General features: G+C 38.8%; 1 protein-coding gene across 1 annotated transcript in view; it reads left to right on the top strand.

The window, feature by feature from the left end:
* The window catches only part of CPA6 (carboxypeptidase A6), a 313,869-nt gene extending 307,131 nt beyond the window's left edge, over window positions 1–6,738 (top strand). Inside the window, exons 10-11 of the mRNA XM_047073812.1 lie at window positions 3,543–3,627; window positions 6,551–6,738. Of these exons, the coding sequence (XP_046929768.1) occupies window positions 3,543–3,627; window positions 6,551–6,738 (273 nt within the window). The remainder of the gene's footprint in view (window positions 1–3,542; window positions 3,628–6,550) is intronic.
* The last annotated feature ends 6,061 nt before the right edge of the window (window positions 6,739–12,799 follow it).

Raw genomic sequence — 12,799 nt, 5'->3', positions numbered from 1 at the left:
TAAAGGTCTATAGAATTCAAAACTAGGTCAAACTAATATATAGTGTGAGGAATGAGGAAGAAGGAAGAGGTAAAGGGGAGAGGGCTTTGGGGTTGCTGTTGATGTTCTATTCTTTGACCTGGATACTGGTTATATGAGTGTGTGCAATTTGTGATCATTCATTGAGCTATAAACTTAAAATTGTTATATTATTCTATATGGATGTTAAACTTGAATTAAAAGCTTTGATAAAAGATAAGCACCCCTTTCTTCCTATACCTTGAACTCTAAATCCTTCACCAGTTGGTTGGAGTTGCAGGAATCCCAGATCTAGATGTCCAGGACCTGGAAGGAATGGGGAACATGAGGAAGAAGGCCTGAGGGAAGGCTTGTATTCTGTCCAAAAGAGGAATTTTGTTCTTGGCATTCCAAGCAAGAATTCTGAGCAAATTCTCTTTCTTGAGAAATTTTGTAAAGGTGGTAGTTCTATTCTTCAGCTATTCTTCAGCTACTCTGTGTCAACAGACTTGTTGTTGTCGTCATTGTCGTCGTTGTTGTTGTTAACTTGACAGCTTAACCACCCTGTATCACACAAAGCTTCTCTAGGCAAATATTCACCCCTTTCTGAATTGGGCACAATGTCTATTTATGTTCTCACAACAGATAATGTGGAGTATGCAATATATTAAATCTATTACATGAGAATGTTCTCCATATTTTGAATTTAGCTTGCTATCAGAAGTTAAGCCTATTTTAATTTTGTCTTAGGTTGGAGATTGTGGTATAAAGAGTAGATCAGTGATTCACAACCAAGAATGAATTTGCCTCCCACGGGACATTGAACAAGGTTGAAGACATTTTGATTGTCACAACAAGGCTGGAGGATGCTATTGGCATCTAGAGGATAGAAGCCAAGGATACTGCTAAATGTATAGGACAGCCTCCACAGCACAGAGTTATTTAGTCCAGACTGTCAATAGTGCCACTGTTGAGAAATTCTGTTACCAGGTTACATATAAGCTAAGTCATTACAGCCAAGATTAAAATTCTCAGAAACTAGGTAGTCTCTGAATGTTAACCAGAAACCATTAAATTCTAATAAATTGTTCAAAAACATTTCCATCAATATGGTAGAGTCTGTGTTTCTGCTAACATTTTTAGGTCATTCATTAAGCTGCTTTAAATATGGAAATAATTGGGAACACCTGAGTGGCTCAGTTGGTTAAGCATCTGACTTTTGATTTCAGCTCAGGTCATAATCTCAGAGTCATAAATTCAAGCCCCGCTCAGCATGGAGCTTGCTTGAGATTCTCTCTCTCCCCCTCTCTCTGCCCTTCCCCCACTCACTCACACATTTTCTCTCAGAAAGAAAAGAAGAGGAAAAAAAGGAATAAAAAATAAGCCTTATTTAGCTGAGGTTCAATAAGTGAGACCTGGAGGCGCCTGGGTGACTCCGTCAGTTAAGCCTCCAACTTCGGCTCAGGTCATGATCTCGCGGTTCATGAGCTCGAGCCCCATGTTGGGCTCTGTGCTAACAGCTCAGAGCCTGGAGCCTGCTTCAGACTCATGTGTGTGTCTCTCTCTCTGCCCCTCCCCTGCTCACGTTCCGTCTCTTTCTCTCAAAAATAAATGAAAACATTAAAAAAAATTTTTTTAGTAAGTGAGGCCTGGGACAAGTGCAAAGAGGAAACAATAAAGAAAGGAGGAATTGCTTAAACTCTTTCAAATAGGTGTCTAGCTACACAACCCTGGAAAATAATTCTTGGAAAATGTTATGAAGTTTTCATTTTTTGTGGAATAATCCTATCTAAACCTCTCACCAACATGCACCTGCACCTGAGTGGCAGAAGTGCAGGGAGCTCAAAAGGCTAAAGCTATGCCTATGGTTTTTTTGCAAAGAGGCCAAGAGGTTGTGTTTTTTTTTTTTCTTAGTAGATTTCGGGGTGGGAATTTAGTCCTCCGGAATAATGAGGAACAAAACTCTCCCCACCAGCAGAATGCAATAATCTAAATGTAGAAATATCTGCCCTTGCCATGGAATATTGCTAAAACCATTGGAGAAGATGTTAAAATCTTAGAACATTCTCCATAAAGGTTTTTGGTATTAGGGTGTTTACATTCCTTCTCTGTTGGCTCCTGAGAGGAGAAATTCATCATCAGTGAGATCAATAATAAATTGTCTGCCAGGTTCTGGAGCCTGGCCCCTTAATATCCACAACAAGTGGCATTTGCTGCAGAGGCTGCTTTGCTCATCCCTGAGGTGAATGAGGACAGCAAGCTGCAGCCAAGGCCAACACACGGCACCATGTTGCCCAGAGTACTTCAACTGATGTATTAAATTATTCATAGGCAAATTGAAACGGAGAGTTGTATACTGGTTTCAACATACTTCTTTTCCTCTTGCTGGTCATACAATACTTCTCTGACTCCTTACTGAAACTAATGCTGCTATACCATTTGAAAATGTTTTGAAGTGTAGTCCGTATCCTTTCAGTTCATGTTAGAATATTCACCTTTTAGTAGTTTTGTTGTGTTGATTATTCTTCCGATTTTTGGCATTGATTGGAACAGTTCCACCTCAGAATTTCTACATCTTAGCAGTACCTGAGCTCCGTCAGAGGCGTATGTAACCTTAGAAGTCATGGAGCATTCTGAAATTGTATTCCCATTCCCCTGGGGATAAATGAATAGCATAAGAGAAGTCACTCTTCCTGAACTAAAGGGTTTCTTAATTGATGCAAATGTGCTTTAAATACCTTGTACATAGCCACTGAAGTATGTACTTAAAGATCAATAAGATTATCTTGATACTCTTGCAGAGCTATGCTTATTCAACATTCATGCAAGAAATATTGATTAAGCATCTGTTATACACAGCCACATTGCTGAACACTGCATATGTAGCCTTGAGGAAGACTGACGTTCTTCCCTATCAAGTATTTTGTAATTTTTTTTTAATTTTTTTTCCAACGTTTATTTATTTTTGGGACAGAGAGAGACAGAGCATGAACGGGGGAGGGGCAGAGAGAGAGGGAGACACAGAATCGGAAACGGGCTCCAGGCTCTGAGCCATCAGCCCAGAGCCTGACGCGGGGCTCGAACTCACGGACCGCGAGATCGTGACCTGGCTGAAGTCGGACGCTTAACCGACTGCGCCACCCAGGCGCCCCAAGTATTTTGTAATTTATAAAAACAAGTGCCTCTGAATAAAAGTGAAGAGAACAGAACACTAAATCAGCATCAGAAGATATGGGTACTTAACTGCTCCTTGCCATGTAATCCCAGCCTTGCTGAGCCTTTCTTTTCTTGTCTATCAAGTGGAAATATTACTGATCACTGGTCTGCTGTGAGCATCAGTCAAAGCAAATAATGTGTTCCAAAACACACTGTAAACTGCAGCACGTGTCAAAGAATAATATTATTATTAAACATAGCTATTACCTAATGTGCCCAACCTTGCTCTCCAAATTGATGACTGATAATGCTCAGACAACATGCCAGTGTTTCCAAAGGTTTCAATGCAGTGATGGAAAGTGATAGAAGTTTTCCATTTTCCCTCACAGGAATCTGCAGCTTATAAAGCTGTGAATGCACTTCAGTCGGTATATGGGGTACAATATAGATATGGACCTGCCTCCAGCACATTGTGTAAGTTTCCTGTGTATTTTGTTTTAGAATCATCTCTTGAACCAAGATCCTGTATAATGACTTCCCTTTAAAAAAACAGGAAGTGTGTTCCCCTTTAAAGAGAAATTTTTGACAACCAAATTAGCCAAGGAAGATGGAGGGAGTATATATCTGATTAGTTTTACACTGCATGACAGAAATCATTGTACCAATTTAAATAAATTCTAAGCAGAGAATATTCTAAGCATGTAGTAATGACTACAAAGCTGAATTGAGATCTTATGACAGTAGAAAGTGCCCAAGTGGGCTCCTTAAGCAATTGTAACTACTATAAGGGTGGAAATGGGCCTTGAGAAGGTAATGAAGTAATATCTCAGCCCTAAAAGAGCTTCCCTTTTATTCCTTTCCTCCACCATTCTTGTTAGGAAATTCTGTTTTTTACATAACACCTAAAGCTGAATTTCCCCTTAAAAGGTAATTAAAATATTTCTTACTTTATATGAAATAAAGAACAACTGGGTATATGGAAAGAACTTGAAGAATCAGAAGACATGGATTCTAGTCCTAATTCTCCTGCTAACTGTGATACATTCTTGGCCAAGATACTAATCCTGGGCCTCAGTTTCCACCACTTTTAAGTGAGGGATTGGACAAGGTCATTTCTCATGGTCTTTTAAACTCTAAAATTCATTAATTATATGACTTGGAAAATTTAGCATGAAATCATATACATATTAATGTCTACATATGCGCGCGTGCGCGCGCGCGCGCACACACACACACACACACACACACACACACGCACACACAGGTTGTATGTGTATGTATAGAGAGTGGCACCCAATCTCGCTTTCAGTGAAGTACGAAATTTCTCCTTGATTTCTTTAACCTACGCATTATTATATTCCTAACAACTCACTTTCTTGAGCCTTCAGAAGAAAAGCTTGGTTTGTCAATTAACATTGCTTCTCATGTAAGTTTATCCTAATAATGAGAATGTCTTAAGTATTAGAATTTTTTGCAAAGTCTATGATCATTGGTCTCATGCTGACCTCTTTAGAACTGTTTTTCAGTACGGCCATGCTGAAGGAGGAAAGATAGCATTTTTTTAAAAGTCACATTCCTAATTATCACCCACATAATATACATTAGTTTTTAATATTAATTTTTAAAAATCTTACACTTCACCTTTTAAGCTTGGTATGAAGTTACAGTCATGATATTATATTTACCAAGAACAATCTGTTACCATAGAAATGAGGCTGTCACATCACCATGACGTAACTCTTGGCACATATTGACTCTGACTTTGGCTTTTATGACCACTATTTGCAGTTCCAGTGTACTCTAATCCAGAGGAACAATGAAGCCACCGCCTACCTTTTGTCCTTAACCAAAGCAAGAGGAGCCTGAGAAACAGCAAAGTCATTTAATTGTCTTAACTTAATAATCTATCTCTAATTTGTCCTGACAGAAGCAGCATAAAAAATGGTATTATTTGAGCAGATGAACATGCTCTGAAAAATTTTTTAATAGTAATAGTGTTAGGTCAGTCTGGATCATATTGATTTCAAGAAAAAAGTGTATAAAGATTCTTCTCTTAAAAATTTATTAAACAATTATTAAGAGCTGGTTATGCTAAAAAACGACATACTAGGCACTTTGGGGTGTCAAGATGCAAAATAATAGGGGCTTATGTCCCTTAGCACATTATTTCATTTAATTTCCACAACACCACCATGCAGCAGGTATTATAATCTCTTCTTCTAAAGAGGAGATTATGGTTCAGACAAGTCACAGTAGGTGGTGGGATACATACAGCCTGAGCCCTTAGTCTGCCTCCAATGCCTGCACTTTCACCTCTGTGCTGACAAGCTCACAAGCATGTGAGGTCACAGGAGCCAGAGAGAGGAGAGAGTTGCCAGTGGATTATCAGCTATGCTAAATGTTGTTGAGAGGTTGAAAGTGGCATCTGAGAGGGGGGAAGAAAAACCACCACCACCACCACCAACAAGAAAGGAGATTAGGCCTGCTGTCATTGGTGACCTTCAAGAACTAAGGTTTCATGGACAAGTAGAGGCAAGAACCAGATTGAAAGTGGCTGAGGATACAGAGGCAACATATGTAGAGTCTCTTTGCATTCTAAAGCAAAAGGACCAAGACAAGGAGGATGGTATATAGCATAAGAAGGAAGTGCTATAGGAAATCAGTGCTTGAATATTGTGGTCAATGCAGATGCAAGAGAGGGTGGTTTAATTAATGAAACGAGGTCCCAGAGAAGACCAGAGACCAGAGAAGACCATGATGAATAGAATCAAAAGATGACACCTGTAAAAAACAAGCATCCTCTCCTCCTCTGAGCTGGAAGGAAGAAAGCCAGAGGGCTGTGGTGTCAGTAGAGGAGGTGGTGGGCTGATTACCTTGTGTGGACCTGGGGACAATGGTAAAGTGAAGGGCAGGACCATAAGAGCGTGAGAAAAGTTCATTAAGTGAAGGTCTAGAAAAAGGAGCCTGGAGCAGCTGGCTCCAGGGAGCCAGGAACAGGCTGTCAGTGACTAGAGTGATTTTACAGCAAAGACTTTCTCCAGCTTCCTTTCAAGGAGTGAAAGCAAAGAAACTGAGCCAGGGATTAGTTTGTAGAGGGGGAGAGGTGGGGACTGAAGTGTGGGTGGAGATAAATGTTATTGGAATTGAGGCTGAGAAATCTTGAGATCATCACACTAGAAAAGCATTACTACTTACACTAGATCCTCAAAGATGATGGCAGGTAGGATTTTTAGTTCCATGAGCCCACTGCCAAGGAACCACTGTTAAATCATTCTTGTTGAAACAGTATTTAATTGTGAGGATTTAGGATAGCTTAGTAAGCAAGTACTATATATAAACTTTGAAAGTTATGCAGACTCTTTAGTGAGGCTCTTTTTTTTTTTTTTTTAATTTTTAGATGTGAGCTCTGGTAGCTCAATGGATTGGGCCTACAAAAATGGAATACCCTACACATTTGCTTTTGAACTTCGTGACACTGGACATTTTGGATTTTTACTCCCAGAGATGCTCATCAAACCGACCTGTACAGAGACCATGCTGGCTGTGAAGAACATCACAATACACCTACTAAAGGAATGTCCCTGAGACAGCCCAAGGGTCAGGGCAACCACCAGAGAGAGAGCTAATTCTGTGCAAGAGCCACCCGGCAGTGGGGGAAATTTTATTTTAAAGAGAAGAGCAATTTCTTAGAATGAACATATCTGTGCACTTTAAAAGGACCAACTCATGCAATTCACATTTCTGTGGCAATAAAAAATTGGTAAAAAAAAAAAAAAAATTGAACATACCCTAGTTTGCTGTAAAAGAAGCATCCATGTTATATACGTTTAGAGTTCTATTTGATTAAGGGGGAGAGGGGATATTTTCAAACTCTATTGTCTCAAGAAATGTACACATTAAGGATTTCACTGCAATAAATCTCCTTTTCTCAGTTAAGATCTAGGCTACTAATGTTGTGTAATCTCTTGGTTTTCATTTGAAACGGAAACTTTTCAAATGAACTATATTTCTTAATAAATATACAACTTAACGAGACCTCAGGTGCTTCACATCTTCATCACTGGCATTAGTGCCTCATATACCTATAAAAATACAGCAAGATAAAACATTCATGTTCAGACTCTGAGAATACCATTTACAAAAAAAGAAGAAGAAGTAAACATTAATTGAGGTGCCAGACACAGTGTTAAGAACTTTATACTGATAATCTCATTTATTACTCAAATATATGAGGTAGATACTACTATCATCCTCATTTTTCAGATGAGTAAATTGAGACTTAGAAAAGTGATATACGGGGCACCTGGATGGCTCAGTCAGTTTAGGATCTGACTTTGGCTCAGGTCATGATCTCAAGGTTTGTGGGTTTGAGCTCCAGGTCGGGCTCTGTACTGACAGCTCATATCCTGGGAGCCTTCTTCAGATTCTGTGACTCCCTCTCTCTCCCTGCCCCTCTCTCTCTTGCACTCTGTCTCTTTCTCTCAAAAATAAATAAACATAGGGGCGCCTGGGTGGCTTGGTCGGTTAAGCGTCCGACTTCGGTTCAGGTCACGATCTCACGGTCCGTGAGTTCGAGCCCCGCGTCGGGCTCTGTGCTGACCGCTCAGAGCCTGGAGCCTGTTTCAGATTCTGTGTCTGCCTCTCTCTCTGCCCCTCCCCTGTTCATGCTCTGTCTCTCTCTGTCTCAAAAATAAATAAACGTTAAAAAAATTTTTTTTAATAAGTAAACATTAACAAAAAAAATTTTTAAGTGATATTTCCATTTTCAAGAATATGACAGGACAGGTGTCTGGACTGCTGGAAATAACTAAAACTTCTGGACAAAATATAATTTTTTAAAATGTTTACTTATTTATTTTTAGAGATAGAGTGCAAGCAGGGGAGGAGCAGAGAAAGAGGGAGAGAGATAATCCCATGCAGGCTCCGCAGTGTCAGCACAGAACCCAACACAGGGCTCAATCTCATGACCATGAGATCATGACCTGATCCAAAATCAAGAATCAGTCACTTAACCGACTGAGCCACCCAGGTGCCCCAAAATATAATTTTTTAATCATCTTTAAGACATCAAACAAGAAAGTAAGAAAATCTCCAGTTAGGCATTGAGTGAAGGCAGGAACCTAGAAAGGTAAGTGGTACACTGTTATCCTGAGAGCATCTGTCAAGATAGGTGAGTGCAGACTTTGATTTTCACAGCATTTTGGAGGATGGGAACAGAGAACAAAGCCCAAGGCTACTCCAAGGTGGGAAGTCTAATAACAGATTCTCCTCCTACCAGAATTCTAAGATTCCCAAGGGCTATACCTTCAGTTTAAGGGTAAATTATAAATAAACCCCCATACTGTCTTCAAGGGACAATTGACTATTTCAAAATTTGGCAAGAATAGAGAGGGGAGAAACTACAGCTGAATCATAGGTCAGTTCTCACCAATTTGTGGGCCAAATTCAGATTACTTAAATGGTCTGATAAACCTCTAGCCAAGAATTTAATTCAGACTAATCCCAGATTGGTTATCCCCTCCAAGAATTTGGTAGAAGGAAACGCAAATCCTCTCAGGATGAAAAGATGAGCCTGAAAACTTCCAGAAAGAGTGGGGGGGGGGGAAGATGATCACAAAGGAAAGAAGACTAGAGTAACATGAAACTTTTCAACAGCACCACTGAAGTTTGAAGACAATGGAGAAATGCCTTAGTTTTCAGGGGCCATTCTGTCCTAAAAATCTACACCCAGCAAAATGATAATGAAAAGTGAGGGTAAAATACAAACACTTTCAAAGAATTGAGGTCCTAAATTATTAACCTTTCTCAGGAAAATCCTGAGGGATCTACTCTACCAAACTGAGGGATTAAACCAAGAAAAAGATATAGGATCTCAGAAATCAGGAATTCAGGAGAAAGGCATGGGGAAAAAATCTCAAGATAACAGTGAAGACAAAAGTCTAATAGCTGCAAAACAGGCTTAAAGAACCACCAAAGTGGAATAGAAGGAGAACTAAAGTCTCAGATGAAATTCTCCAAGATAAACATGAAACAGAACACATGTTCAGAGGCAATTTTTACTTCTATCAGAAAATCTGGGGATGGATTAGTAATAAAAGCACAGAAACCAAGAAACTAATAACAAAATGCAGCTGTTAATTGTGGTGCAAACAATGGCTACAGAAGAGAAGAAATAATAATATACTATATGACTTAGCTATAAACAGTATTCATATATTTAATTTTAGCCCTAAATATCAATTTAACCAAAAACAGTGATATAAATATATTTGAAGGGGAGGAAGAAGTACTGTATGTGAAAGGAGGGGTATAGGAGAGTTAAATCTTCATCTGCTGTAGCAGGAAGTCAATAGACAATATCTAAAACTGAAAGAAAAAAATCAAGAAATAACAGGATGTGCATGTTACCTAGACATAAGAAAGTAAATTCTAGAAGAAACAATGTAAAAGATTAAGAATTATTGGGCTAAGGAGAGGGAGTTGGGAGTAGGATGAAGTAGAGGACTACTGTTTTTAATATAAACCTTGTTATTATTTGACTGGCTTTGGTTTTTTTTTAATTATGAAAAATATACAAAGTATATTCCTTTTAAAGGAAGAGTGTTTTTTTGTTTTGGAAGTATTCTAACACTTTTTTTTTTTATTCTTTAGTTAACATACAGTACAATGTTGGTTTCAGGAGAATTCAACGATTCATCACTTACATATAACACCCAGGGCTCATCCCAACAAATGCCCTTAATACCCATCACCCATTTAGCTCATCCCTCCCCCAATTTCCTCCATCAACCCTTAGTTTGTTCTCTATTGTTAAGAGTCTCTTACGGTTTTCCACCCTCCTCTTTTCCCCCCTTTCCTGTATGTTCATCTGTTTCTTAAATTCCACATAGGAGAAAAGTCATATGATATTTATCTTTCTATGACTTATTTCGCTTAGCATAATACATTCTAGTTCCATCCACATTGTTACAAATGGGAAGATTTCATTCTTTTTTACCCCCGAGTAATAAATATGTATATCCATTCGTCAGATGATCAACATTTGGATTCTTTCCATAATTTGGCTATTGTTGATAGCACTGCTATAAACATTGGGTGCATGTGCCCCTTCGAATCAGCATTTTTGTATCCTTTAGATAAATACCTAGTAGTGCAATTGCTGGGTTAAGGGTAACTCTATTTTTAATTTTTTGAGGAACCTCCATACTCTTTTCCACAGTGGCTGCATCTATATGCCTTCCCACCAGCAGTGCAAAAAGGGTTCCCCTTTCTCCACATCCTCGCCAACACCTGCTGTTTCTTGTGTTGTTAATTTAGCCATTCTGACAGGTGTGACATAGTACATCATCATGGTTTTGATTTGTATTTCCCTGATGATGAGCATCTTTCATGTGTCTATTAGCCATCTGGATGTCTCCTTTGGAAAAGTGTCTATTAATGTCTTTCCTGCTTTGTTGAAGATTAACTGACCATAAAGTTATAGGTCCATTTCTGGGTTTTCTATTCTGTTCCATTGATTTGTGTGTCTGTTTTTGTGACAGGACCATACTGTCTTATGACTACAGCTTTGTAATATAGCTTGATATCAGGAACTGTGATGCCTCCAGTTCTGTTTTTCTTTTCCAGAATTGCTTTGGCTATTAGGGGTCCTTTTGTGGTTTCATAAAAGTTTTAGGATTATTTGTTCTAGCTCTGTGAAAAGTGATATTTTGATAGGGATTGCATTAAATACGCAGGTTGCTTTAAGTAATATGGACATGTTAACAATGTTTGTTTTTCCAATTTATAAACATGGAATGTTTTTCCATTTCTTTGTGTCCTAGGAAAAGTGTTTCTTAAAGCGAACTCCCAACTATTTGCCACCCAGTCTTTTTGATGTTAATAAAATGTACATTAATTCAATAAAAATTTAAAACTAAATTTAAGAGAAATATTAAATGAGATCATATGTGAAATGCCTAGCACCGAACCTAGAATATAGTAGACAATCAGGAAATACTAATCTTTTCTATGCTTTACAAATCTAATATATCTGTAGTTCCAGTTATATGTTTGTAGGAATGGATCTCAAGCAAGTTTGAGGCTCAGTCCTGCTAAGAAATAGTATACCTGGGAATTTAAACTTCAGTTCATCCAGTCTGGTGGTAAATGCTCACAAATGACCTGGGACTGGAGGGTTGTTTTCAACGTTTATTTATTTTTGGGACAGAGAGAGACAGAGCATGAACAGGGGAGGGGCAGAGAGAGAGGGAGACACAGAATCGGAAACAGGCTCCAGGCTCTGAGCCATCAGCCCAGAGCCTGACGCGGGGCTCGAACTCACGGACCGCGAGATCGTGACCTGGCTGAAGTCGGACGCTTAACCGACTGCGCCACCCAGGCGCCGGAGGGTTGTTTTTATACTAATTATTTCTACCCATAGAGCAGGCGAAAACCAAAATGTCCAGAATGACCAGAAGGGCCCGAAGCTTCTGAAGACTCCCAACGATCGAAAGGTGCTACTTCTCAAAGCACCTGACAAAAAGGCATACATTTGCCTGCTGTCATCCACTGGCCATCATGAGTCCTTGACACCAGGAAACTCTCCCAATTGATTGCGAGCGTGCTGTGCTCCTCCCAGTCTGTTAGCTTTCTGTATCCAGACCATTTGCTGGTGTCTATTGATGCTTTCCCATCAGACATGATCTCCCCTGTAACAACCCAACAACAAACAACTCTTGAATATCCAGGAAGAAGAAAATAACTTATAGATAACCCCCCCAATCAATTTTGTATTATATTTTTAATTACCATCTATTCCATGCCCTATGGCATAGATTAGCAAGTTAATATCAAGAACTTACATTTATATTATTATTTTAGTTTTCTCTGCCCTTCACATAGTGCAGGTGCTGAGTATTTTTTTTTTCAAAGCCGAAAAGAGGTCAACAGAAAATATACAAGCTAAATAATCCACAGACTAGCTGGGTATATAGTTTCTCTATTATCCACTCATCAATTCAGAATGAAATTTTGCCTTCATGAACCTCATGTAAATTCTTTTCAGTGATTACTCTTGCATTTCGGTAGCACTGTATATATTTTACAGCTCAAATTCTATAAGTGGATATTTTAATATTTATAGGCTATTTTCATTTTTAATCTTTTAAAACTAAGTCACAAAATGTACTGTTGGATGATGTATGTTCAAGGCACATTGCTAGGTGCTATGTGTGAGGAGGGGTGCTGAGAACAAAAAGTGTTTTATTTATATCAATACTTGCTTAGGAATGGAAAAGTTAACTTCAAACTAAAAACAGCACCTGCATTTTTGAAAATAGTTTAGCAAGACACCTCCCCATCCCCACTACTATTAAAAGCAATTTTACAGATTCTGGTTATGTTAAGTTGTAACTCTCACATCGTTTTAGTGAGTATATCAGTTTTGTAGGACTGCCTTAGCAAATTTCCACAAATTGGGTGGCTTAAAACAATAAAAATTTGTCATCTCAGTTCTAGAGGCTAGAAGTCCAAAATCAAGGAAGGTCAGGGCACTGCCTCCTCTAAAACCTATAGGGAATCCTTCCTTGCCTCTTCTTAGTTGCTGGTTGGTTGCCAGCAATCTTTGGTGTTCCTTGCTGCTACATAATTTCAAACTTAGCCTTCC

This window comes from Lynx rufus, unplaced genomic scaffold (genome assembly GCF_022079265.1).
Source record: "Lynx rufus isolate CCGP_SWC_20201006 ecotype Redwood Valley unplaced genomic scaffold, mLynRuf1.p SCAF_12, whole genome shotgun sequence".
NCBI lineage: Eukaryota > Metazoa > Chordata > Mammalia > Carnivora > Felidae > Lynx > Lynx rufus.
The sequence above is the reverse complement of the archived record's forward strand: the minus strand, read 5'-3'. Positions and strand labels throughout refer to the sequence as shown.